Source organism: Polistes dominula, unplaced genomic scaffold (genome assembly GCF_049000335.1).
Source record: "Polistes dominula isolate Pdom_NZ unplaced genomic scaffold, Pdom_raw_medaka contig_16, whole genome shotgun sequence".
In the NCBI taxonomy this organism is placed as follows: Eukaryota; Metazoa; Arthropoda; class Insecta; order Hymenoptera; family Vespidae; genus Polistes; species Polistes dominula.
Window position 1 is genome coordinate 6,170,025 of NW_028301040.1, and position 26,329 is coordinate 6,196,353.

Consider the following 26,329-nt stretch of genomic DNA (forward strand, 5'->3'; position numbering starts at 1 on the left):
ATGTTTCAATATTATAATGTACAAACTTGAATTACAATGAAATTTATTCAAACTCATATTCGTCTGTCCTACCTTCTGTTACCATACTGATTACAATGAAATTTTGAATTGCATTAGTATACAAACATAAAACTAAATATACTTCATACAATGGCATTATTTTTCATATACCTGAAGAAACTATTATATTTTATTAATATTTTTTTTTAAATTAATCAATTTGTGACATCCTCCTCCCCATAAACTTATAATGGTAAAGCAATCAAAAATTCTTGTAGAAAACTAATATATTATATAATCTTAGCTGATACAACAATATTCAATTCTACAAAATAAACGCATTATTGTTTTAACAAACTTTTTATTATAGGCAAGAAGAGATCATAATTTGCTCTCAAATTTTATTCTTACGAATATTTTATAATTTAAACATACGTATTAAAAAAAAAAAAAAAGAAAAAATAAAGAATTTTAATATATATACAACATAACATAAATTCTCCAGAAAATTAGTTTGTACAAAGTAAATTTTGTTAAAACTAATAATATAGAAATTTGGGAATTGGAAAAACAATCTGAAGATTTCTTTTTTTATTGATAATATCTTAATAGAGGAAAATGTATCATAAAAACTATTTTGTCCCTTAATTGAATACCCATATAATAGGACTTATTAAATTGGAACTGATAATCTATAAAAGTTTCCACAAATCATTTCTACCTAAAGTAATATATTTACAATGTTTCCTAAATAAAATATATATGTTTAAAAATTCAGAAAATATATATTCATGGAAAATAACAAATTAGAAGAGTGGTAGTTTATTCGAACAGCTTGATGTTATTTTTGGAAATGATATTTTTTAAATTATTATTATTCCACAATTTTTGTCAAGATAAATTGATAGTATAGCAATATTAAATATTACTTTCTAGTATTGTTGTTTAGCATAGTATTGTATATTGCATACTGGGCATTCATTTTTGAAGGGAAAAAATAGAATCAAACTATTTGCTTTTTTTTATTTCTTTAAACAATTATATCTATTTGTAAAAATATGTAAAGATTAATGTTAAATAATTCTTTTCAATTAAATTTTATCACGGAATAAGATATTGGAAATAATCCTCCTGTGCTCTAAAAATAAATAAAACTTTATATTGTTATAAAGAATTAATCATTATAAAAATAAAATCACTGAAATAATTGATTCATATATAATGTATATTATGTGTAGGAGGATTAAAATTTAATGAAATAAAAAAAAGATATTTATGTCATGTAGGAAAGTAATGATTGAGAATTCACAATTGAATAAATTGTAACACTAATATTGCATTTAAATAAAATTGCAATGCCATGTATACCACAGAACGTGTGACAGGATAAACGTCAAAGAATAAAATCTCCAAGTTGTATCTGAAATAAGATTCTTGACGAAAATTCATTTATAATTATTTTATACGAAAATGTACATTATTTTATTCTTTAATTTATATATAGTTGGTTAAATTTGTTCCTCTGTGTATATCAGATGTAATAGAATTATCAATAATTTATTAAATTGTTAAAACAGCGATCATTAATTAGGAAAAAGAAATATATTCACATAATTATTGCCAATGGGAAATAACAAACGAAAAATAATTAATTTAGATAAATTAAAACGAATAATAGATTTTCAAAATAAAAGATCTGTTTTTCTTTTTTTACTATTACCATTAATGTTCGCATACATCAATTTTAAAATTGGAGAATTTATTAATTTTCTATCAACGTTTGGTCCTTGGTCCCTCTTTTAATACCCGAATGTACTTTTTGTTTTTATTTATATATGAAAAGTGAAGTGTCATACCTTCTAATTTTAATCCATGATCTTATTTTACTACCCTGTCTGCACGTCTCTCCTGCATACATGTGTATAAAATTATAAATTATACTGTTATAAATGATAAAGTGGTCTTCTACTGAACGTATATCAGCAATGAAACTCATAAATAACGACATCAGGTTTATAGTATTCTGACAAGAAAATGCTTCTCATGCTGTACATTATAGTCATAGATGTTATCACGATCATCATAAGTCGTTGACACTTACATCGTTTTATAGATCTTCTCAATACGATTCTCAGCTGAACATTTTTTCTCATTTATATTTCTCATTGATACTTCATTATTGTAAACACCCGGTAGACTCTATGTTTTTTCCAAACATTATAAACCCTTGATTAGAATAATACCTTAAACTTTAGGAAAAAGAAACTTAATACCCAATGCCGATCAAATTATTCTTCCCATTATTGTTCAGCTGCAAGTGACGTTTCAACGTTAATGTATTAAATTATTACGTAACAAACGTAATATTTACCTGTACCAATTGGGCATTATAGTATTATTTTCTCTTTTTTGTTAATCATTTATTATATACCTTCTTATCGCACAGACCACCATGTTCCACTTGTGTATTATCTCAACTTTGTAACTTTTGGATTATATCCCATCTTACTTGTGACTATACATTATCTTGATTTTTTTATCGAAACTTTTTCAGGCTTAACATTCAATAAGATTTCTTTCAATACGTTCTGCATGTTCTCTTTTTTCATTCAATAATAATCACCCTATTTCCCAACATTATGTGTATTCTGAACTCTACTCTGTTAAAAATATTTTTTCAAAAACATACATGTTTTCTTCTGCACCATTTAACAAAAACAAATAATACAATAGAGCTTATTGAAGTAGAGTATCTGAAGCAATCTGATAGAATACCATGACCAGTAAGATAGGAGAGGATTTTATGAACAACGTAGATGATCATTTTGAGATAATCATAGAATCAGAGCTCAGAGTATTTTTATAGTCAGCTCGTAAGATTTTTCGTTGTGTTGGCACAGCCGACCATTAATCGGACTTGTGTTGACTTTTCTCCTAGGTGAAATACTAGGTCGTATTACACCTGATCGTACAGACGTCTTTGCCTCTACGTTGTAGAGCACCGAATGGTACAAATTAGTAGTACCATATGAGACGAGAGATTAACCATCAACGCGTTTGCGTTTACTTTCGTTCCTTCAAACCCATGGTGTCCAACCCTCATATAAGAGAGCTAAATTATCAGTGCTTTGTGCTTCACGTATTACATATTCCACTTGCTCGGCCGTTGTATACTTACGCGTTGGATGTGGGTCTCGTCCCTCTAATTTCATTCTTACGCGTCGCCATACATTTAGCGCATACGCATTTCGTTCTTGCACAGCTATTCAAAATAAATAAGCGAATCGATTATTTATACAATAGAAATAATATTATTTATGTAATATATTAATATTTAAAAGATAATATATTTGTTTACCTTTTCCCGTAGTTGGATCCCTAGCTAAAGGAATTCCTTTTTTAGGACTAAGACAAACGCTATCTTGTCTCATTAATTTAACTCTCTTCTTAAGAGAACATTCCTTATCTGATCCTTTATTCGAATTCAATCTATGGTCACTAGCAAATTCCAACAACTCATTATATAAGTTAGGTACCATAATCGCCATGTTTTCTAATTCGGACTTTATGGCAATGCCTCTTTTAGGATCTAAAATGTCCGATTCCAATTCTTTCACGACCGTAGATAAAGTTTCAGTGAATGATCGATAAGTATTTAAAAATTCTTGCAATCCGACAATATTTTCTTGTTTGACCATAGTCTTTAATAGTACTCGGACGTCAGACATTAATTTATGATGTTCTGCAAGTATATTCTGAAGGCTTGTCACTCGTCCTCTTAAGCAATCATGTGCGTTGCGTAAAATATCTTGTTTTTCTTGTAATTTCTTTTGCGTATCAATAATCGCCTCGGAAATAAGTTTCTCCGCTTGTTTCAACCAGTTAACGTCAACATTGTTTTCTAACTGTAATAATTCAATAAGACTTTCTTCTATTGGACTAACAGTAATCGTTAAATTTACTGTTAACAAACAACTCTCTTCCCAATGCTTAACAAGCTTAATAAAATTGGCATCGTGCGTAACGCTTTCCGATGTTCTAGTCCTCAATGCTTCGTAATGTAATATAGAATTACAAGTGTTGATAACAGCTGCTGAGAGATTATGTTGTTGCGTTAATTTTTCGCATGAAGATAATACAGCATTATCAAATGCTGACATGACCTCGCCTAATGCTGGATTAGCACCAGCAGCCCATTTCAAACGCTGAATAGCGCTGGATACCAGATTTTGTTGCTGCTCGCGTGCTTCACATACTCTTGATTGTAAATTGGATAGAGCTGCAGCTGTTTTTCTTAATTCCAACATAAACGCGGAACGATCTACAAAAAAAATAATAATAACAATAAGATTTGAAAATAATTTGTTGAAAATATTATTTAAACATAACTTACTTAATGGATTCATGGGACTCATGTTAGATCTCAGTAGAAAATTATCTTCGTGCAACCAATTATGTGCTGTTAATTGGAGTTGCAGTCTTTGTACACTAGCGCGTGACAATTCAACACCTTGTTGTGCCAATCTTGAGCTTTGTTTTCTTCTCCAAGTACTTTCTAACGTACTACTCAATGTACTAGCTTGAGCTAAAACAGATCCCGTAAAAAGACCTTGTTTTAAACATAAATCGACCATTTTTCTACATAATTCGTCGAGTGAAACTTTACTCTCTGCTCCAATATCTCTTTGTTCAATCTCAGTAGTAACATTTAATCCCATTCTTTGTAATAAAAAGCATAATGCAATGGCAACTGTTTGAGTCGTTACTCCAAGGAGTTGTCTTGAGACATAATCAGCAGTAAATACTCTTACTGGTTTATTTAATCTTTCATCGTCATAAACATTTGCAATTTCCCCTTTAAATGCTGTTGCAATATCTCTACACATTATAAAAAACTCTTGTATTGTATATAATCTCTTTATCAGGAAAATATCTTCTAAAACTTGTCGTGCTGCTTTATTAAATATGGGTCCAGCCATTTCTTTAGCTTCTCTAATTTGATCGATTTTTTTCCAATTAATTGGAATATCAAGGGAACTTAATGTGCTTACCAGAGCATTACCTTCCATTTGTAACTTTTCAAACAATCCATTGAAACCCATTAAAAGCATTTGACCAGGTGTTAATGTCTCGTCGTGATTAAGTTCTTGAATATCTGCAGGTCTAGATAGTAATGTTTCAAAACGTGATCTCATATTAGATACTAAGTTTTGTATCATAGTATGTGGACTTTCCATTTCCATTACAGTAAATCTCATGTGTATTTCTAGTTCTCCAAGAATATCACAGAGAGGTATTCCTGTCGATAAAATTATTTCATTTAATTCGTTAATCATTCTTATTACAGTTGGTTCTTCTATGATAATTGTTTTCATGGCTTCTGGTAAAATAATCGTGTGAAAATTGTAATTAAGTTCTTGCAATCCTTTGTAAATGGAGTCTGCACTTTTAAGACATTTCAATACGAGGGATATTTTTGGATCATTGTTTGTTTTATGATTTTCTGGTATTAATGTAATAAATTCAGATATTAAAGAGGATATTAATCTCATTTCATCTAAAAACCAATCTCCTTCTCTCGATGTAAGATCAACTAAACACTCTCCTGCACATTTAGCAGCTCCTTCCATTATTAAATATCTTTTGTTTAATGCACAAAGTGCTGTTATATTAACGCTTTCGAATGCTCTTTCTGCACCTTTTTCACGTCTTAAAAATCCTGCGATCTGAACTCTTGATTCCGTATATGCCTTCTCGATTCTACTGATGGCTTCTGGTAGACCTTCGGAAACCATCCTTTCGTAAGCTTTTTTAAATCTCTCATTCGCTTCATTTAAGATAGCTTGCATATGATAAGAAAATGCTACTATTTGTTCTTGAGAATTATTTCCATTCATTTGGCCAAAATTTGCTTCAAATTGATTCATTACTTCATGACAAGTCTCTACCGTTGGTGATGCCAACAACTTATTTGCCCAAGCATGATAAACAATCGTACGGTGTTGCGAAACGATACTTATTGGATAAAGATTACATATTGCTGAATATTGACTCATAAGATCCAAACAACTACGAATAAGAATAGACTGTTGAGTAGCTAATTGAGTTAATTCGTTTTCGGATTGCTCGCACTGTATAATCATCTGATTTTGACCAGCATTTTGTAGAAATTCTTTAACAAGATCAAAAACAACATGATCTTCTCGTGTAGCTGACGTTCCTAATTCTGCTAACCATTGGCCTAATTGTGGTCCTCTTACGGAAGCCAATGCGATCTAAAAGTATCAATTACCAAATTAATTAAAAAATTTTGTACAATCATTACTTGTAATTTAAAAAAAAGAGAACTTACATTATGCATATTAATTTGCTTTTCACATTCTTCTATTTTTTCTTTCAATCCAATTCTGGCTTTTTCATGTGCATCTCTTGCACGCTTAAATGTATTATACCTTTTTACCACTGAATATAAAACATGATTACGTCCCATTGCTTGTGCCTCTTTTACTAAAGCAAGTTGTTGATGTCTATCTTGCAATAAATCTTGACACTGTTGCGATGCTTCAGTAGCCTCAATCCAACATGTTAAATGATGACATAACAAAGGAAAAGTTTTAACTAATTCATCCCTATACAAATACATAAGTTATTTTTACATATATTCATAAAACAAATATATAAACTTCTCAATAATAATACGAATATACCTGTTTGCAAGCCATTCTGCTCGCATTTCTGCAATTCTAACAGCAAACATAGCTCGTGTAAGTTCCTGTTCTAATTGTTTCCGTCCTATACCAGTACATCTTGCTCTAGCTTGACATGCTCCATAACTTGCGATACTATTATCAGCTCCAGCTCTCCAATCTACCAAAGGATCATAGACAAATGCTTCCAATAAAGTAAGCAATGTTTCTTTTCCTCTACGCATAACTCGAAGGGTATGTTCACAGGCCAATCGAAATATACCCTGTTGCATAATTATATTAATTAGAAAATAATACAGTATGTAAGTATAAATACAAATATAGTTAATAATGTGAATTAACTTACCTCTACACCGGTTACACCTAACGCAGCTTTAATATTGGGTGTCATTCTGAAAGGTACCTTTTCAGGGACACGTAAAGTCTTTCCCTTTTCAAAGCATACATTATAATCTATATGTACTACTTCTCCAGTATTCAGATCAACTAATACATTATCTAAATGTCTATCGCCCAAGCCTATGATGTAGCCAATAATAGACATAACAGCAACGGAATATGAATAATTTTTAGTTGCTTGCCACCAACATCCGGCGTTAATGCTGTTACACCAAATTTCTCTAAAATTCAACAATGTTTATATGTAAGCAATATTAATCATTCATAAAGTCGATATAACTTTTAAATAAACAATGATACTTTAACAAATTTACTAACTTAGCTAATAAATCCTTTGGAGTCTCTGTCATTAATTCTGATAATACTTGTTTGAGTATTGGAAGAGGCCATTCTTTTCTATTATCCAATGCTATTCCTCTTTCGTTCAGTAATGGTGTTAATTTATTATAGAATAATTCGGAAGGTCGTAAAATTGCTGTGTTCCCAGTTTTATTTGCCATAGCACTTTCTCTCTGCTGCCAACGTTTGTAAAGGACAAATAATGGTGTAACACCATCGACCCACTGTATAAGACCAGATCGTGGTCCCAAAGGAATGACAGAATAATGACGTGCTCTATAAACTTTTTTGGTATCGCTATTTTTAGACATCATAGTATTACATATATTTAAAAATTGCATGATTCTTTCATCAAGATGTAAATCTTCTAATCCTTTAAATAAATACGTATAAGTATGACCATCCGAACCATGAAACATAAGCTTCTTTGGTTTTGTTTTAGTTGGTAGTATTTGTACGTTATTATTAACAGATTTAATAGTAACAACTTTATTGCCAATAGCAGCAACACCTGGCATAGCAATACATGTGTCCTTTAAATTAGCTAGGATTGGACTAATATCTGTCATCGATAATGAATAAGCAGTCCGTTTTTGTACACGTTGTGCTAATTTTGTTTCCAAATGTTTTAAGGATAGTGCAGCCATTTGAGGTTTAGCAGGATTTTTTGGATTATTTAATCTACTAATAACTTCTTGAATGGTTGGGCCGAATTTATCTTGAAAATTTTTTTCATGTGGAGTTTCTGCCGATACAGATGTCATTGATAAGAGATTTTCAAGGATGAATACAATTGGTTTTAATATGATCCTATGCTTTTCAGCAATTAATTTATCTTTCTCTTCTGGAGTAAGCCAAATATTGTCTTGTACTTTTTGAACTTCAAACTCTAGCTGTTCAAATCTCTTACTAATTTCTGTATGATGTTGACACAATGTTGCTAGCCATAATTCATCCCATAACAACGTAATTCTACGAAGTTCTCTTACAAGTATTTTCACTTGACTAACGGAATCTGGGATTCTATTCGATAAACAATCAACTAATTGTGCGAAACAAGCATCCATAAAGCCTTGGTTTTCATCATTATAAGTACATTCAGTATCCTCTTCTATGTAATCTAAATCATTGTGCTGAGAAATATCATGATCAATTCTTTCGTAAACCATTTTGTCATAATTTTTTCTTTGACCAGAAACAGCTCCTACTACTGCAGGGAAAGTTATCAAATGAGGAGAATTTTCTGCCACTCTACATAAAAGTTCGGAAACTTGGGTCCGTACATATGCTTCCGGATGACTTAATCTTGAAAATAGTTGTGGTATAATTTCTTTCCATGGACCAGTAGGTGTAGTTGAAAGTCCAGATTCAAGTACATTCTGAAGTTCTAAAGCATGTTTTACAACAAGTCGTAAAAGTCTTAATGTAGCTGTAATAGTATCACAATTGTTGTTTCCATTATTTGCTAATTGCAAATATTTAAAGTAAGCATTAGCAGATAATTCATAATAAGAATAAATTCGTTTCTGTGCTTGCCTCCATATGTCGACTAACATTCCAAGATGTTCATTATTGGCATGACATAAAATTGGAACATTTCTCAATTGATTTTCTATCATCTCTGATGTATTTATATCATTCGTATCAATATCACCCTCATCTTCTGGAATAGTTTTATTTTGGCTCAATATGGAAAATACCGCATTAAGATCACTTTCAGCAATATCTATAGGCAACAATGATTGTATATTTATTCGATCTGTATCTGTAAGTTGGCCAGAATTAGAATTATCAACTATTTTTTCTTCCCCATTTGTAGCACCAGGCTGCAAAGCTGGACCATGCTAAAGGCAGATCGGGACATTGATTTACGCCTAGCTGCATTAACTTTCCAATAATCATATCCGATGTTGGTATTAAATCCGTCGTGTCTCCAAATAATTTATTCATTAAGCCATCGTTATGAACAGCTTCGAATCGTAGTAAATCTTCTAACTGATGATTATCGGTTATATTAGTATCCTGTTGTATCCATTTACTAAGAGTGAGCAAAAGTTTAGTTCCAGTTTCTCTTAGATCTGCTAATTGTTCTCCACCTACGATAGACCGAGAAATTCCAAGCGCTGTTGCACTGCATACTTTCAATGCCTCATCTATATTTTCCATGTCGTATAGCAATTTAGCAAATTCTCTGAATGCCCGCATATTATTTTTCGACCATTTTACGTTCAGAGACTCAGTAAGCATTTTGTCTATAATCTCTGTAAAATTGCAACCCTGTAAATCTTTGATTTGGAATAAGTCTTGTTCGATTTCGAAGTACTTTATCATTTCTCGTTTAGCTAAATTAAAATTGCCGTCTTTTCTTGCACTTCGAACCACGTGTAATCTCAAACTGGCCACTTCGTTGGAAATAGAATTATTTGTTTTACAGAAATAATCTGACCACCATAAAATTTGTGTCAATATACTGGTACTTAAATTGTTAATTTTGTCCTCTTTATATAATTCAAATACATTGTTTTGTTTTCCAGCTAGTAAATTTTTCAAACCGGTAGCACAATATTGTATCAATATGGAATCGCTTAAATACTCCGAAGGTACATTTCGTAAACCTTCTTCCATAGTTTTAGCAGCAACTTTCTGACATCTCTGTATATCTTTTTCAAACGAAGTTTTATATTCATTGATATGAGCGCTCATTGCAATATTAGTTAAAGTGTTATTGCATTCGATAATAGTCTTAGCACAGCTCCAATTTGTTCTGGTTTCTTCATCCAATAGGTTCCAATTAGACAACTCTTCTATGGAAATAATTTCTCCAGTTTCAAACTTTCTTAAACATTTTGCCTGCTGAGGAACTATGTCTTCCATCATTTGTTTCTTTAGGGGGATATTCTTTTCTTGCATCAAGATATCATTTTCTATCATTTTCCATGTTTCTAACTGAGTCCAATCATTGACAGCTCTGTAACACTTAGTAAGGTGTTGCATACAAAATGTTGCCACTTGATTATCACCATCTATTTTTGCACCTCTTACATCTTCATCTATGTTATACCATTGCTCTTCGATTATTTGTTTATAATTATCAGCTGCTGATTCATGATGACCAGCAGCTTCTTCCATCGCTGCTTTCAACCAAGGAAACTTTCTATCTTTTTCTTTTGTATATATATAAAGTCCTTGTAATGCTTCTGCTTCTCCTAACATGACCATAGCTTGAGCTGTACAAAGAGTTGCCCTCTCAAATTCTATACCTTGAGTATTCTCAAAAATACTTAAATCTTCTAAAAGTCTTTGACCATTCCTTAAAGCTACTGTTGCCAATCCCGAATGTAATGAAACAACGCATAGAGCCAAACGAATGCGATTCAACCATTCTTTGCACGTAGATTTATTAGTATGAAAGAAAGTTCGTACTGGCTTTGACAAGGGTGGTAATGCCACAGCGCATCCTTCCGCAGCATTGTGAATAACTCTCTCTAAATGTTCTAGGAATTCTATAAAAAGTCTTACACGTGTGTGTTCGTGCAACAGGTAATCTAAACCATGATTATCTTTCTTCACTATTTCTGAATTGTATGATATCTCACGAGCCAAAATTTTCAATGCTCCTTCAATGCTTGTGAATGTTTCTTGAGGTTTCCCAAGAGAAGTACGCAGCTTATTAATTACGCAATGTTGCGCAGCTTCAAGGCCGCACCAAAAAAATAAGAAAGAACAATTTGCGAGAGCTAATGAATGCATTTTTGTCATTATCTCATTTTCAGACCTTTGAATAAAAATGAATTAATAATTTTTAAAATGTATTAAAAAATAAAAATTTTAAAAAATTGAAACTTACACTGTCGGCCAGCACAAAGTAAATATTTCAGCTAAACCAGATGCATCGATATAATGTTCTTGCAATAAAAATGCCATATAAGTTTTAAAATATTGCGCTTGCATTTCACCATTGTTGTTACCTCTCATGTGTAATCTCTGTGCGAGAATTACAGATTCTAATGAATAACTCTCAATCTCTTGAAATTTCTAGAAAATATAGACATACGAAATACACTAAACACACTATAATAAAAAATACGTGATATTTATTGATTTTTTATCTTTGTTCTTAAATAAAAAAAAGAAGAATGAATATAATAATAAAAGTGTTCATATTTTGTTTGACATAAAAACAACTTACCTTTGTTTCTGACGGTAAGTATTCTTTATTTAATTTTGGAATAACAATATTAAGAGGCACGTTCATTAACAGTTGACTATACTTTTCACGTACATGCTTGTCGAACGAAGTTAGATGTAACATCGCAAAGTCAACAATACTTGAATAAATTTCGTATCGCCAGACAACATTTTTTGAACTCATTAAAATTTCAAAAATAGAACAAATAGCGATTAAAATATCATAATCTGTTGTAGTACCACAAGCAATTAAACTGGTAATAACATTTTCACATTCCTGAGTTTTACTCAAAATACCAATGTAATTTTCAGACTGTATACAAATCTCTTGCATCCAATTAGATAAAAGTAATAACGTTCTGTTTGAACTTCTCTTGTTATATGTTTTTGCTATAAGATTAAGTATTATAGATAAATGTCCACTTGTAGGTGACGTTGTTGGTACATCTAATGTTCCAGGAAACATATCTATTGGGCGGCATGTAGTTATTCCTGTTATTAAACTAGAACTTGGTACAAAATGATTATACCTGCAAATATTTCAAATTATATTAAATATTTTTAATCTAACATAATTTAAATACTTATATAATTGATTTTATATATTACCTTGAACAATGTGCATAAAGCAGATACAAAATGCTATACTGTAACAATGGACTGGCAATAGATAATGCTGGATCATATGGTTTTAATTTAACAGCAAGGAGTTCTAATATTGTTGGTTTTAACGCCCACATTCCAATTATCGAATTACTTGCATTTGCTAAAAGATAATAAAGATTTGAAACATTTGAACATTAAAAAGTATTATACGTGTGCTTATTTCTAATATACTTTACCAATATCTGAAAGTGCGCGTAGAATAAAAATAATAACAATTTCAGCATCTGACTTTTTATATTGCACATCGGTGAAAGGATTATCTATGACTAAGCAATCGATATCTCTTATAAGTTTGTAAGCCACTTCTAAATCAGCTAATATATATCTGTATGCCTCTTGAAGCAATGGAATATTCTTTAAACTCAAAAGGCTGTGATATACACCAAGGCTAGCATTTTGAATGGTTATAGAATTTCTGAATCTTAACTTTAATAAGGTGGAATTTTTTCCAAGCAATTTATGCACCAGTTCTAAAGGTAAATTAGCTGATACCTCTTTAATCACTTTAGAGATGGTATTCAACATAGAAATAATAGTGTCGTCCCAAAACATGTTAACTCTTTGCAATTGAAGATCGATGAATTTATAAAGAAGATCATGATTTTTAGTCACACGACTTTGAATATATCCTAGAAGCAAAAATGCACATTCGTTTGCAACCACGATCAGTTCTTCTTTTTCTTCTGATAAATCAATATTTTTTTTCTTTTAAATTCCATTGAAGCGAGTACGTTCATCAGAGATTGTTCCTTTTCTTTCGAAAATATATTTTTATCGATAACAGTTTTAGAATTTTTATTATCATTTTTCTTGCTAATGTATAAACATTTGAGCATCTTTATTAAATTCTCTTCCCTGATTTCTTCCTTATTAAAACTTTTCAAAAGTACTTCAACATGTTTTTGAGTCGAATTCATATGCCTTGCGCATCTAATTACATTGTCATTATTTTCAAGCGGTGCGACAAGATTTTGTGACCATTCCTCGTAACCTTCATTTACTTCAATTGCTTTTACTACAGTTTTCAACATTTTTGATAGGCAATCCATTAAAAAGGACCACTGCACATTAGGTGTAAGATTAGGATTCAAACGATCAGATATACTTTTGGTCACAGTATTAAATACAGATATTAAAGATGTGATACGAAGTATACATTCTTTAGGTGTCGGAAATGTTTCATCGCCAGGTGAAGCTCTACCAGATTCAGGTGAAGTTAATTCTTCATCATAACTTTCCATGTCTTCCAAAAATTGTCCTAACAATGTCAATGTAAACTGTAAATCTGTAATCCAAAATGACCGTAACTTCTGTAAGCTTTTACTCGCATAAGCTACGATAGATCTTTGTTGAGTTGAATCTATATGCCATCCCACTAAAATATCGACCGTATCACGAAAATGACTGGAAAAAGTCTCGGGATATGATTCGATTAATAATAATATGGCATCCACTGTAGCCACTAATAAATCTGATCTATCAACATTTTCCAACGTTGATTGCAATTGCGACATCATAGACTGAAATAAAATATATTATCATTATGCATCTTATTTTCATTAATTATCATTATGCATATATTTTGTGTATTAAAAGAAATTAGATTAAATACCACTGAGAATTCCTTTAATCTTGGTGTTTCTGCATCCAGTTTGAGCATTTCGACAAAAGATTTGATTAGAAGACATTTAATGTCATCTTTTCTTTCCAAGGCATACTTACTAAAAGTCCATTCTAAAAATCTACAAAAATAAAAATAAAATATTTTGTCTATTTATAAACTTATAACAAATTACAATGAATACCTTTTGAAATCTTGATCTACCACATATCCGATACGACCTAAACATTTAGTCACATGCTGCTTTGCATCCGGTCCAAGACCAGAGTGTAGAATATCTAATAAGCTTTCGCAAATATGCTCCAAGCTCCGTCGTATATATCTTTGATTTTCAGGTGCTAGTATACCTTCTTGTAATTGTTTGCAAAGCATCATGAAATGATCATAATCATCTTCACGGCATAATCTCCTCAAAAGTTTAGAAATTCTGGACTCATCTGTAACGCAAACAAAATTCTTGTTAACACAAATCTAAACAAAGAGTAGAGGATATAAAACTACAGAAAATAATAGATTCTAACCATTTATTCTTTTATCGTCATAGTATTTGTTCTGCGAATTTTCTTGATTTTTCAACGATTCTTGAAACTTGGGTTTAAGTGCCGAGTGACAACTGGACTCAGCATTTGCATCACGTTCACATGTTTTCTTAAAACCTCGACCACGTAATCCTCCTCTACCACGATCTCCTGAACTGCTACCACGAGCCATTCGAAATTCATTGCGTGGTATCCCACTAATTCTATAATCAGATATAAATATTACAAACAAATCTTTCAATAAATAAATTTAATAAAAATCAAATCTCTACCTCGGTTTAAACTTAGAAAATGAATGATCCGATAGATAATAGTTGGAATTTCGTTGGCAAATAACCAAAGTGCCACGATGGACATTAGACTCGTTGATACCAAAGTTAGTCAGAGTACCTCCGTCTCCTTTATCGGTATCACTTCCTTGACTATTACAAGGAGACTCTTCTGCTGTCTCTGAGTTCCTCGGTCCACGTAGCTTCGTGTTAGTATTAAAGCTCCCACAGCTATTCATTACATTACTCAGCGGATGGTCTGCATGACCTACATTTCAAACATCTAACCTATAGTTAATTTAAATACAAAATATATATGCATATGAAAATATATTCTTTACTACATTACATTTATTAATTTATACACAAATTAATGTAATTGAATCCATGAATTTTATCACATAAATATACATAGATGCTTCAATTAATTTGTACAACCAACCTCTTATCGTAATAATATTTCATAAAACTACTTTAATCTTGAAACATTTTCATTAATGGAAGTATTAGCATATAAATTTCTTAATTATTATTTCACAAATATATCTCATGAACAATAAGAACAAAAAAGCACTTCTTTTGCCATAGGATAACAATGAAAATTACGTAGACCTTATTTTTACTTCAAATTGATATTTATGATAGTTTTGAAAAGAAGAATAAATAGAACTCTGTAGATAAATAATCCTGATAAAGACAAATGTATTTAAAAAAAAAAAAAAAAAAAAAAGTAACGTATCATAACCAAATACGTAAAGTAAAATCTAATCGAACAGATACTATCGAAAAGAAACTGGACAAAAATTCAACTTTACGAAAATTTTAAATAATTTATAAGATAAATTAAAATTATATATGCATATAGATGATATGTGCATATGTATGTGCATATATATATATATATATATATATATATATATATATATGTTTTTGTGTATAGAAATATTTTTAATATTAGACTATAAAGGAAACGAACAGATCGAATTATATAGCAAGCGTATTGAAATGTACACCTTTTATATCAGTGAAGCATAATGTTAAGAAATAATTTATTACTAACATTAATATTACCTTTTGTCGACAATAACTTTTTTTATATTAAATGTATTAAAAATATTGTGCAATCGATTAATCAAAAAAGAAGCATAAGCTAATCAGTGTACAACATGCGTGATTTTCGCAAACCATGTAGCAAACGCATACTGAACACTTGCATAAACAAAATAGTTCACAGGATGGTTACTTCTATACTGTACATTACAAAGGTTAAGTTCATTCTCATGGAGTCTATTCTTCTAAGGTTATCATATGGAGATAACCAATCAGAAACGATTATTACGCGCGCTTTTTCAAACCAAGAATAATTTTTCGTGCACCTGAAATCAAATTAAAGCAATAAATTAAAATATAAATTAAAAATAAATATTTTCATTAATTTATTATAGTAATACTACTTTTTAAAACAGTTTTTTATTCATTATATTATAACTAAAAAAACTTTATATGTGTATATGAATAACAAATAGAGGTAATAACTAATATGGCGATAGCCAATCAAAAACATTTATTACGCGCGCTTTTTTAAACTAAGAACAATTTTTCTTTTAAGTGTAAATTTAAAATAAAAGTATACCCATAAAATTAAATCAAATATTGGATCTTTCACTGTACAGATACACATTAACATTGTATTATACTATATATTTGACTGTATTTATCTATAATAATGTACTGACAAAAAAACAGATTTTATTAAAATGTATTAGAACTTTCAAACACTTGATGGATATAGGGTAATTCAAACATCGTTAAGCATTGTATACCATCAATAATATTTTTTTACATATCTATAGACTACAATATGGCTATAAACCTGTAAAAGTAAGTTAGTGGTCATCATCATCATCATCTTCGGGACTTAAATTTTCACATTCTTTCATTAGAGGCGTATGTGGCCAGATGGAAGGATTGTATACAGTGCCGGCAGCACATTCCGGATGATATTCTAAGAATTCTTCTATTGTCATATCATTATACGGCATTATGGCTTTTAATTTAGCAACAGTTTCGCTAAATTTCTCAATGTCTTGTTCACATTTTTGGCGAAATTCTTCAATCTCTTGAAGCTGAAAATATATATAAGAAACATTTAGAATGTATTCAAATCGATATTTTTTAAACTACTTTTTGTAAAACTAAATAAAGAAGAAAGAAAAGTGTTTTACAATTTTTTTTTCTTCTCCATCGATAAGAGAAGTATATTTGTCAGCTGGGAACGGTACTTGTAATGCTTCGTACTCTTTCTGGAATTTTTCAACGAGACCAGGCGTTGTTACATTCTTTCTGTAATATTCCCAATTAAGCTTTGGTGAAGTTTCTGGATTTGCCATCATCCTGAAAAAAAAGAAAATTTAATCTAAGAAAGCATGATATAAATGAATTATTTGACAGTTGTATTATTGTACTATAAAAGAATTTAATACATATATACAATAATTGTATTAAATAAAACTATATCTATTCACTTATCATCAATTACTTTTGTTGCATGCACTAAAATATTACAAAATATTATATTATGTAATGACAGATTATTTGATGAACTAACCGACGTAAATATTGATCCGACTTCGCTTTAAATGCGACAAAAAGTCCTTTCTGTTCTTCTGGAACTCTTTCAGCTATTGCTGACCAATTAATTGCTTTGATCGCTCTTCGCGACATTGTTAACGTTTAATAATTATTGAAATATAAAAAGGTTAACGATAACGACCCTCTAAACCAGAGGTACCAGGAACCACACCAGACTACCAAGCAGGCAGGCACCTTAAAAAAACCACGTAATCTCTGTTTAGTTCAACATAGTTGTACATACACTTTAATAATCTATTAGCTCAAATATAAATTTGCTTGAATTAATCATAGAAACTAGCCTTAAGAAAAAGTAAAGAAGATAGGGATAGGAGATTAACAAAAAAAGAAAAGAAAGGAAGGTTAACTTAGTTTTCATGGTAGATGAACGGGGGCGTTACCGAACGTTGTCGAGTCAAAGTCATTGAAACTCGGCCGAATCGAGACGAGTTCTTACGAATAAAACTGGATCGATAAAACAGGAATATGGTCGTGAAGGGGGTAGACTGGGGTGTCGGCGAGGGTGGGCGGCGATCAGGCGGTTGAGCATAAAGAGGATAGGATAATATCGGTGTGCGCGCGTCCTCTTGGCTAACTTCGATTTCGCCACTTTAATGTCGGCGGAGACGAGGATGTAGTTATGCCGAAGAAAAGCACGAAGCATGTGAAGGAATCTGGGATAACGAGAAGCTCCCATCATCACAGTTGCGATTCCGGCACGAACACGGATATCAAAGTGAAGCACTTTCGAAGTGTTCACATTGGCGTTACAAATGGAAAGCGTTGGTTATCTCTTAAAAAAAGGCTTGGATTATCGACAGACGAAGACCTTGCAGTTTATCTTCTCGATCTTGCAGAATCTATCGTCAGGTAGGTTCAACGGTTTAACAGGCTATGACGTAGTTCTTGGTGTGCATTTAACATTTCGACTTGCATCAAAGAGTTCTCTTTCTCTATGCGCATGGGGGTAGCTGTCACTCTGTCGGGGTTTCCCCTCTACTGTCAACCGTCTGTTATACTCAATCGCCATCTTGCCGTAACGCGCCGGAGGGGCAAGGGAGGATGATCGATATCTGATCAAAAGCGCGGGATAATGGTCTTGTTTTCAATATTTTTCGAAATTATGTCAATCGTTCGATCTAGTTATATTTAGATCAATGCTTTTTTACAATGATTTTTATCAAAACAAACAAAAGATTATATATTTTTAGGATTTTGATTGTTATTATAATTAAACAATTTTATTTGCAAAAAAAAAGTAAAGAAGACGGACGCGAATCAGTTTTATTTTTATAACTTTGTGAAAAACATCTGTATAATTAATTGTATAACAATTTTGATTAATTTTATGTAATTAATGTCAGTTAATTAATTATTAAGTATGAAGATACTTAATAGTTGTATTATATTTTAGACAAGATAATAAATGCAATGGTCTTGAAGAATGGAAAACAGATGGCAAAGAAGAAAGGAACTCAGAAATTATCAAGACTGAAAATTCAATAGAAGATGCAGAAGAACCTCTTCGTCGAAGCCTAAGGAAGCAGAGTACTTCTGTATGTCCAGAACCTGATGTTTCATCTACCGATACAATACAGTCTTTACAAACGGAAGTACACGATGATGTTATCAAGCTCCATGTACGTCGCAGTTCAAGATCTAAACATCATAAAAATAAGGCTAAACATCATAAAGACAAACGCAAAAAAAGAAAACACTTAAAAAGTGCGCAGAATGTAGATGTGAATAAGGATTATAGATTAGAAGAAGAAAAAAGTCCCATTAAAAATACAAATTCAGTTATTTGTAACACAGAAGTAAATTCAGAAGCAGATAATAAATCTAAATTAGATGTAGAATGTTTTCATGTCGCTCCAAAAAATATCGAATCTATTATGACAAAGACTGAGCATCATATAGATAGCATAGGATTTATAAAGGATGTAAATAGTGAAAAGGATGAGTTAAATTGCAATAGTAAAGGTATCGATATACTTAACGGAGTAGCACAGATTGAAGAAAATACATCTAAACAAAATGTGCAATTGCAATCTACTCCAGCTGTACCATCCCCTGAAAGAAATGTAATGAATGAATCTGTTGTCAAAGTTGTAAAAGATATATTAAGTTCTCAAAATACGGAAAATGCAGAAAATAGGAAAATTCATGATATGGAAAATAAATCGCATAAGGAACAAAGCACAGAATCTCAGGAAAATAGTAGTTCAATTTCTAACGTGCTAGATGAAACGGAAAATGGCAAAACTTTGGAAGAACGTAAATTAAAAAAGAAACGAAAAAGACCAAAACATGAAACGGACGGGGAAGAAACTATTGTCAGAGATACGTGTGATGATTTTTTGGACGATGCAATGCACAAACATAGACGAAAAAAGCACAAGCATACTAGTGAGCACAAAAATAAAAAGCATCATGACGTGCGTAAAGCACCACAGGATGGAATCATTACTCAAGAAGAGACTCCAAATTTGAATATAGTAGAAAATGAATCAGTTATTTCGGTAATAGATAAAACTCAAAGTGATATAAATTTGGATGGTAATATGTCGGAGCCTCACAGATTAGCAATTACAATAAAACTCTGCCAAGATTGTAACAGTCGGCATTTACAAGATGCATGCCCACTTAATACACCTCAATATACTATTACAGATTCTATAACATATGAAGATTGGATAAATAAATACAAAGAAAATCTTGAAGTAATTAAGGCTTTAAAGTCTGATGATCCAATGTCAGAAGGCTATGGGAGATTACCAGATGATGGTTTTGAATCAGATGAAGATTCTGTGTCCGTAGATCATTGCAAATCTAAATCAAAAATACAGAGGGAAGAAAAGCAATTACTTATAGATTCAGACAGACCTTTGTATGCTAGAGATTCTTTACCTGAATGTTTTGAATTGAAAATTACAACAACAGAGCACGGTCTTGGAATTTACGCCAAGAACCCAGTTCCCATGTATGCCAAATTAGGTCCATTGGTTGGTAAATTTGTAAAAGAAATGGACATACCGGATGATTTTCCTATGAGACATATTTGGGAGGTAAGTTTAATATGTGATGAATTTTGATTATATTAAATAAATATAAATAGAAAAGCGCTTGTATTAAAAAATTACTTACTTTCTTTTTTAGATAGATAATAATGGTAAAACTTCATATATCAGTACCACTAATCCATTAAAAAGTAATTGGATTCGTTATATGAGACCAGCTGAAACCAAGGAAGGAAGAAGCGTTACAGTAATTACAAAGCAAGGCGAATTACATCTTATCACTACACAAAATATCATGTCAGGAATGGAATTAACTTATTGGGCAGATTCATTGTCTTCAGCATGGACTAGGAAAAATAAAATTGATAAAACAAGTATGTTAATATTATTTTCTATTAATGGTAGTAATTAAAATTTTGCAATTAATTATTAATTCGATTACTCTTAGATTGTGGTGGATGTAATTTAAATTTTGCCCATCCTATATATTATCGGCTGCATTGCTGCATTTTTCATGATACCAATTATAGTTTGACTATTAGAAAATATCATTGTAAGGTAAGATGTAAACTAATTTTTTATTTTACATATTTATTATACTTTGCACATATAACAGAAGATTTTCTATTAGGTATGTGGAGCTGCAGTTCTAGGAAAGGATAATATTATGAAACATGCAGCAGAGTTACATGCAGGTCGTGGTGCATACCAATGTCAGTATTGTAAAAAATTTTTTTAAGACTGAATTATCTTGAAATGCATAGAACATATGGATGTGCACAGAATCCGCAACGTTCTAGGCCTTTGTGTGATTTTTGTGGGCGTAAATTTTGTCAACCTCAAAAACTCAAAGTACACATTAAAAGAATGCATAGTGGTAAGAGTACAATTAATAAACAATTAATGTATAGTTAGAGATCATTTATATATTAATTTTTCTTCTTTAATTATTATTTATTTCATTTCAATAGATATGTCGGAAGTACTCAGGGAATTCCAATGTAAACTTTGCTTAAAGCTTTTGGGCTCTCGTGCAGCTCTTCAGCGACATATGAAGGAGGTTCATCATAAAGATGTAGTAGGAGCAGCAACATGTGATCGATGTGGAAAAATGTTCCAGAATAAAAGTAACTTAAAAATACATATGTTGACTCACAGTGGTGTTAAACCTTTCAAGTAAGAATATTATGTTTTAATTTGTTTTATTATTAAATAGTATTAACTTTGTATTGTATAAATATTTTTTGTATATATATTTATGTAATATTTTTTAAGAAAGTTGCATCTTTCACAGATGTAAAGAAAATGGTTGTAAAGCTGCTTTTACTACAAAGCAATGTTTGCAATTTCATTATAAAAAGGTACATGGTCTCACAGAGGAAATGATGCCTAAAATTGAAAGATCCGTTGCATATACTTTTGATGCGTACAGTGGTGGTCTTGTGGAAGATGTTGGACGTGGCAAAACTCCTCGTTTGAGTAGAAGAAATTCACAAGTATGTATTTACTATATTTATAATAATATAGTAGATAAAATAGATCAAATATTCGGAAATATAAATATTTTGTTCTTATTGCAGGATAACAGCAACAGTTTACTATCTTTGGATGAATGTAGTTCAGAAAGTAGTTTGAGAGTTGAAACAACTACAAATTCTACACATCCTGCTATAATGGAGTTTCCAACTGGTACGAATACTACACCCAAATATACAGTGGAGCATGATACTAAAGTATCGAATGCTTCTACGCGTATTACAATGCCTGTGTCAAGTGGTATTGATACAAACATAGAGAATGTACGCACAGATGTAGATTTGTATGCCGCATCTAGAATACAAAGTAAAGGAAGCAAAAAATGGTTAGGTGAATTTAATCCTACAACAACGTCGGACTTACCAACTTCTCACTTACAACCTGCCCCACAAGATGTATATGAATTTGAAGATAGCAGAAAAGAAGAGGAAGAGAAAACAGTGTCTACAACTGCTACAACACAATCTTTAATAGATAGTAGTAAGCTAGGCCTTAGTGTATACAGAAGAACAGAAAGTGCAAATGCTAGCTTACTCGTTGAAGCAGCTTTAGATGCTGCTGAGAGAGATATAGGAGCAGTTTCTAGTCCAATATTGGAAGACAATGATCGCGATGCAAATTTATATTCTATTTCTACACAATTACAGTCACCATTACCGCAAAGATCTCCAAATCATTTAGACTCGTACATGCAACAGCAGGATGAATTAATATCACCAGCACCTACACCAGATAATCGACATACTCCGCCTAGTCACTTGCACGTAGATTATCATCTTCATCGGCCAGTGGATTATATGAGTGCATCAAGAACACATAATATTGAACAGTATCTACATCACGAAGATCTACCACGTGTTTCTTCTCCAAATAGTTATATTCACATACAGCAAGAGGACTTGGTATCTCCTTCAGCTACACCAAATTCGCGATATCAAGATATACACCATCACCATCAAATGCCCACTGATAATTTATCGAGCGACGAAGGTGACTCAGTAGCTCAAAATCTTAGTCTTTCTGTCAAAGAGAAAGCGTTACAATTAGATTTGTCAACGTCATATAAGTACGATCCTCTTGAGTCAGATTTTGGTCGAGAGAGATCTAACTTTGAACCTCTTGTATTGAATAGCGGAGAGCTTCAAGGTTTAGATATGTCAGCTAGAGGATTTCATCATAGTTTTGGTTCTCAAGTACAAAATGCAAGGTATCATCATCATCATTTATATGAAATAACTGAACGGCAAAGTGTCGATCTCAGTAGGACAGGTGGCTATTCCATGTCTCCGCCACCACCACCTCCTCCACCCTATTCTCATAGTGATGTTTTGCGGGTTGTTAGTTTAGATCTTACACCTGGTGGAAGACATAGTGTTGATCTAAGTCTTTCAAGATCACATCATTTACATGGTTCTGGAACTCGTGTTATTACTAGCCCGCAACCAGCTAGTTCTTCTAACCCGCATATAGTACCTGACACCGTTGAAGGAAGAATTTTATCTCCACCTCCGCCTCCCTTAACAGGATACAATCCAAGTTATCCTGTAAGCCCAGCTCCATATCATCCTCCCAGGCCAGCATACCATCATTATTCTGGTTATTATTAATAATTCTTAACATAAATCACGCAAACCCTAATTTTAAAATTATATTTTAATTATGAAGCAAATTCATATGCAGAGCTCAATTCTGCAGTTTGTATACGATATAATGATGAAAAACATCGTTACACTATTTTATTTTAATCTTATACAACCATACATGATGTATATAAATGAAAGGTTTTAGAAAAACTATTGTTTTATTTATAGTCTTTGTTATCGACTCTATGTCATTTGTCAATATGATTATTTAAGCTGGCATTTTACGATTTAAAAAACCTTTATCGTATTCTTGAAAATTTATTTTAATAAATGATACTCGTATTGTCAGGTCGGTTAAGAAAACTGCCACTTTATAATATATGTATTTATAAGATAGAAACAGATTATTTCGTATCATAATAACTTGTTTCTCTAGATAAGGGAGGGAGAACATTTTTGTTTTATCAGTTAATTTATATATTTCAGTTTCTATTAGAAAAAGATCTTATGTTCAAACTAAGGACGAGAAGCTTTTATCAAAAGTATAAATATGACATATTAATAATATATGTTGTATTATCGGTATGACATTAGGATCTGAATTATGCACACAAAAAAAAGAAATATATTTGCATTAAGACGATACATTATATCATTTCCAAAGTATCTGTATGAAAGAAAGATCTAGTTCAGCAGATGCAACAGTATGTGTGTGATATAAGTGTGATACGTGTATGTATGTATGCATCCTTTAAATTAAATAATATTATTTTTTTAAGGTATTGGATAATGAAACTTTATGAATAGCTCTGTTCTAGAAATTTAAGCTGTATGAACGTTAAAAATGATTAAGTTCTCTTCGGTTATGTAGCTATTAGATCTATTATTTATTACATTCTTTTTTCCATTTTTATACAAAAAAAAAAACATGCCATATATAATGGTTATCCCCTGTTAATATGGATCATTGGAATAGATCAATTTCAGATATCATGATCCAGTACCACGTCCGTGATAATTAATGTTATAAAAAGTTGTTACTTAGCTTCTAGCTTATATTCTTCTATTTCAGATATATACTCCCCTACAAAAAATACTCCATATAAGATGAGATTAGTCACTATTTCATATTAGTAACATCCTGGGTAGGATTTGACATTGCCGTCATGTATATTTTTCAAATTAAGAATATGTGGTATATAAAAAAAAGAAAAAAAACAATTTTAACGTATGATATTATGCTTATTATTAAAAGCAGAAAGTTGTAGTTCATAAATAATATGTATTTAAAGTTATTATCTCATTGGTATGCAATTTTTCGAAAATAACACACAACGTATATTTAATGAATTATTTATAACATTACTATATACAAGGTATATAATGTAATAAAGTTGCAGACAAATGATTTAATTACTTTAAAGGTACAAAAGAAGATTGTAGCAAATAGTATTACCCAGGATTTTAAAATTTATGAAATAATTCAATCAGGATGCCTAATGGTAGTACTAAGTATACATCTGTATGGTGATAACAAATTATAATGTTCTTTTTTATTCTAGTCATTATGTACGTGTAATAAAACACATTAGCTATGTAATGAATGGTTTTTGCTATTGCAGATGAGTGCAAAGCATAGCATATACAAATAGAATTTTGAAAAATATGTAATCTTAAACATATTTCTTTATTCTTAATATTATCTTTTCAAGTATCGTGTCAAGCTTATTCTAAGAAATGCTCAAAGAAAACAAACTTTAAATACAGGAATAATATAGAACAGTATAAGTTTATATATTTTTTTTAATTCATGTTATTAATTGTACTATGAAATAATTATGAGATTTTGATTGAACATATGCATTTAAATATACATAATAATAATTTTGTATATAATAAACATTTATTTGTACATTATGTTCAATAACGCGCATGTATTATTCATTATGTGCTCATTTGCAAAATCCATATTTATTATTTGCGTGTAGCTTCCAACTTTTTATGATTGCGCTCACTAGCCATTTATTGAAACCAAAGATCTAGATCTATTGTAACTTTTGTGCCAAATTACGAGGCGCTCATTTTTATGTATACAACTTTAATTAATATAAATATCATTTCTTCACTCTATAGGTGTACAAAAAAATACTGTTTTAATAATATTAAAATTTAATGATATTTTCTCAAATTTTGTGATTATTTTATTTTATATGCGTATACATTGTGTATGAAAATATGTAAAAATGTTTTACATTTATATATATATATATAATTTATATATTTTTCTTTTTATTTTTATAATTATTGCCTGTAGAAAAATGCAAATGATTTTTTTTAAATTTAACATACAATTTCTGTAAAATCTTTGATTTATATTTTTTGAAAAAAAAATATTAATTATTGGTGCACATATCTGATTGTCACAATGATTATATTTTAATTTACTGTTAAATTGGGTCATATGTTTATATTATTTTTACAATAATGAGATTATAAAAATAATATAAAATATAGTAAATAGATATCTGTCATTTTAGGACAATGATTTGAATTAATTTAAGTTACATATTAATTGTACTCAGTTCAGTTAAAAATGTATTTTATATATTATACATAATGTTAAAAAAAAGCTTAAGATGAAAAATATCGTAAAAATTATGCAAAATTCAAAAGAATTAAAATTCACGAGTACAAATGTGGCACAGAATATATTTGTATCGGGTTTATTAATATTGTAATAATAATAGAATATAACAGTCATAAAACAACCCAAAATAATCTATTTGGATTCTTTATTCATTTATATTACCCTTATCTTATTATTTATTATA

General features: G+C 30.8%; 3 protein-coding genes across 4 annotated transcripts; 1 reads left to right on the forward strand and 2 right to left on the reverse strand.

The window, feature by feature from the left end:
• Positions 1-26: 26 nt before the first annotated feature.
• On the reverse strand, positions 27-15,393 carry nonC (serine/threonine-protein kinase Smg1). The gene is given in 18 exon segments (XM_015320512.2): positions 27-3,262; positions 3,359-4,321; positions 4,394-6,275; positions 6,353-6,629; positions 6,708-6,970; positions 7,054-7,327; positions 7,425-9,247; positions 9,249-11,220; positions 11,293-11,480; positions 11,635-12,163; positions 12,243-12,399; positions 12,476-13,006; positions 13,009-13,819; positions 13,912-14,041; positions 14,105-14,357; positions 14,442-14,662; positions 14,732-15,016; positions 15,171-15,393. Coding segments are annotated over 17 exon segments (10,695 nt in total). The 5' UTR covers positions 14,968-15,016; positions 15,171-15,393; the 3' UTR covers positions 27-3,077.
• A 1,148-nt stretch (positions 15,394-16,541) lies between these two features.
• On the reverse strand, positions 16,542-18,329 carry LOC107066165 (ATP synthase subunit d, mitochondrial). Of its 2 annotated transcripts, none has more exons than XM_015320516.2 (4): positions 18,189-18,329; positions 17,337-17,554; positions 16,954-17,122; positions 16,542-16,854 (listed from the first exon to the last, which is right to left on the reverse strand). In XM_015320516.2, the coding sequence occupies exons 2-4, from the start codon at positions 17,450-17,452 to the stop codon at positions 16,615-16,617; spliced, it is 525 nt and encodes a 174-aa protein (XP_015176002.1). In that variant the 5' UTR covers positions 17,453-17,554; positions 18,189-18,329; the 3' UTR covers positions 16,542-16,614. The 2 variants fall into 2 exon arrangements, with proteins under 2 accessions (XP_015176002.1, XP_089030897.1); XM_089174771.1 differs by lacking the exon at positions 18,189-18,329 and adding an exon at positions 17,662-17,677.
• Positions 17,761-26,276, forward strand: LOC107066164 (uncharacterized). The gene is given in 9 exon segments (XM_015320515.2): positions 17,761-18,229; positions 18,774-20,427; positions 20,519-20,753; positions 20,828-20,937; positions 21,011-21,113; positions 21,116-21,256; positions 21,351-21,555; positions 21,674-21,875; positions 21,960-26,276. Coding segments are annotated over 9 exon segments (4,443 nt in total). The 5' UTR covers positions 17,761-17,999; the 3' UTR covers positions 23,523-26,276.
• The last annotated feature ends 53 nt before the right edge of the window (positions 26,277-26,329 follow it).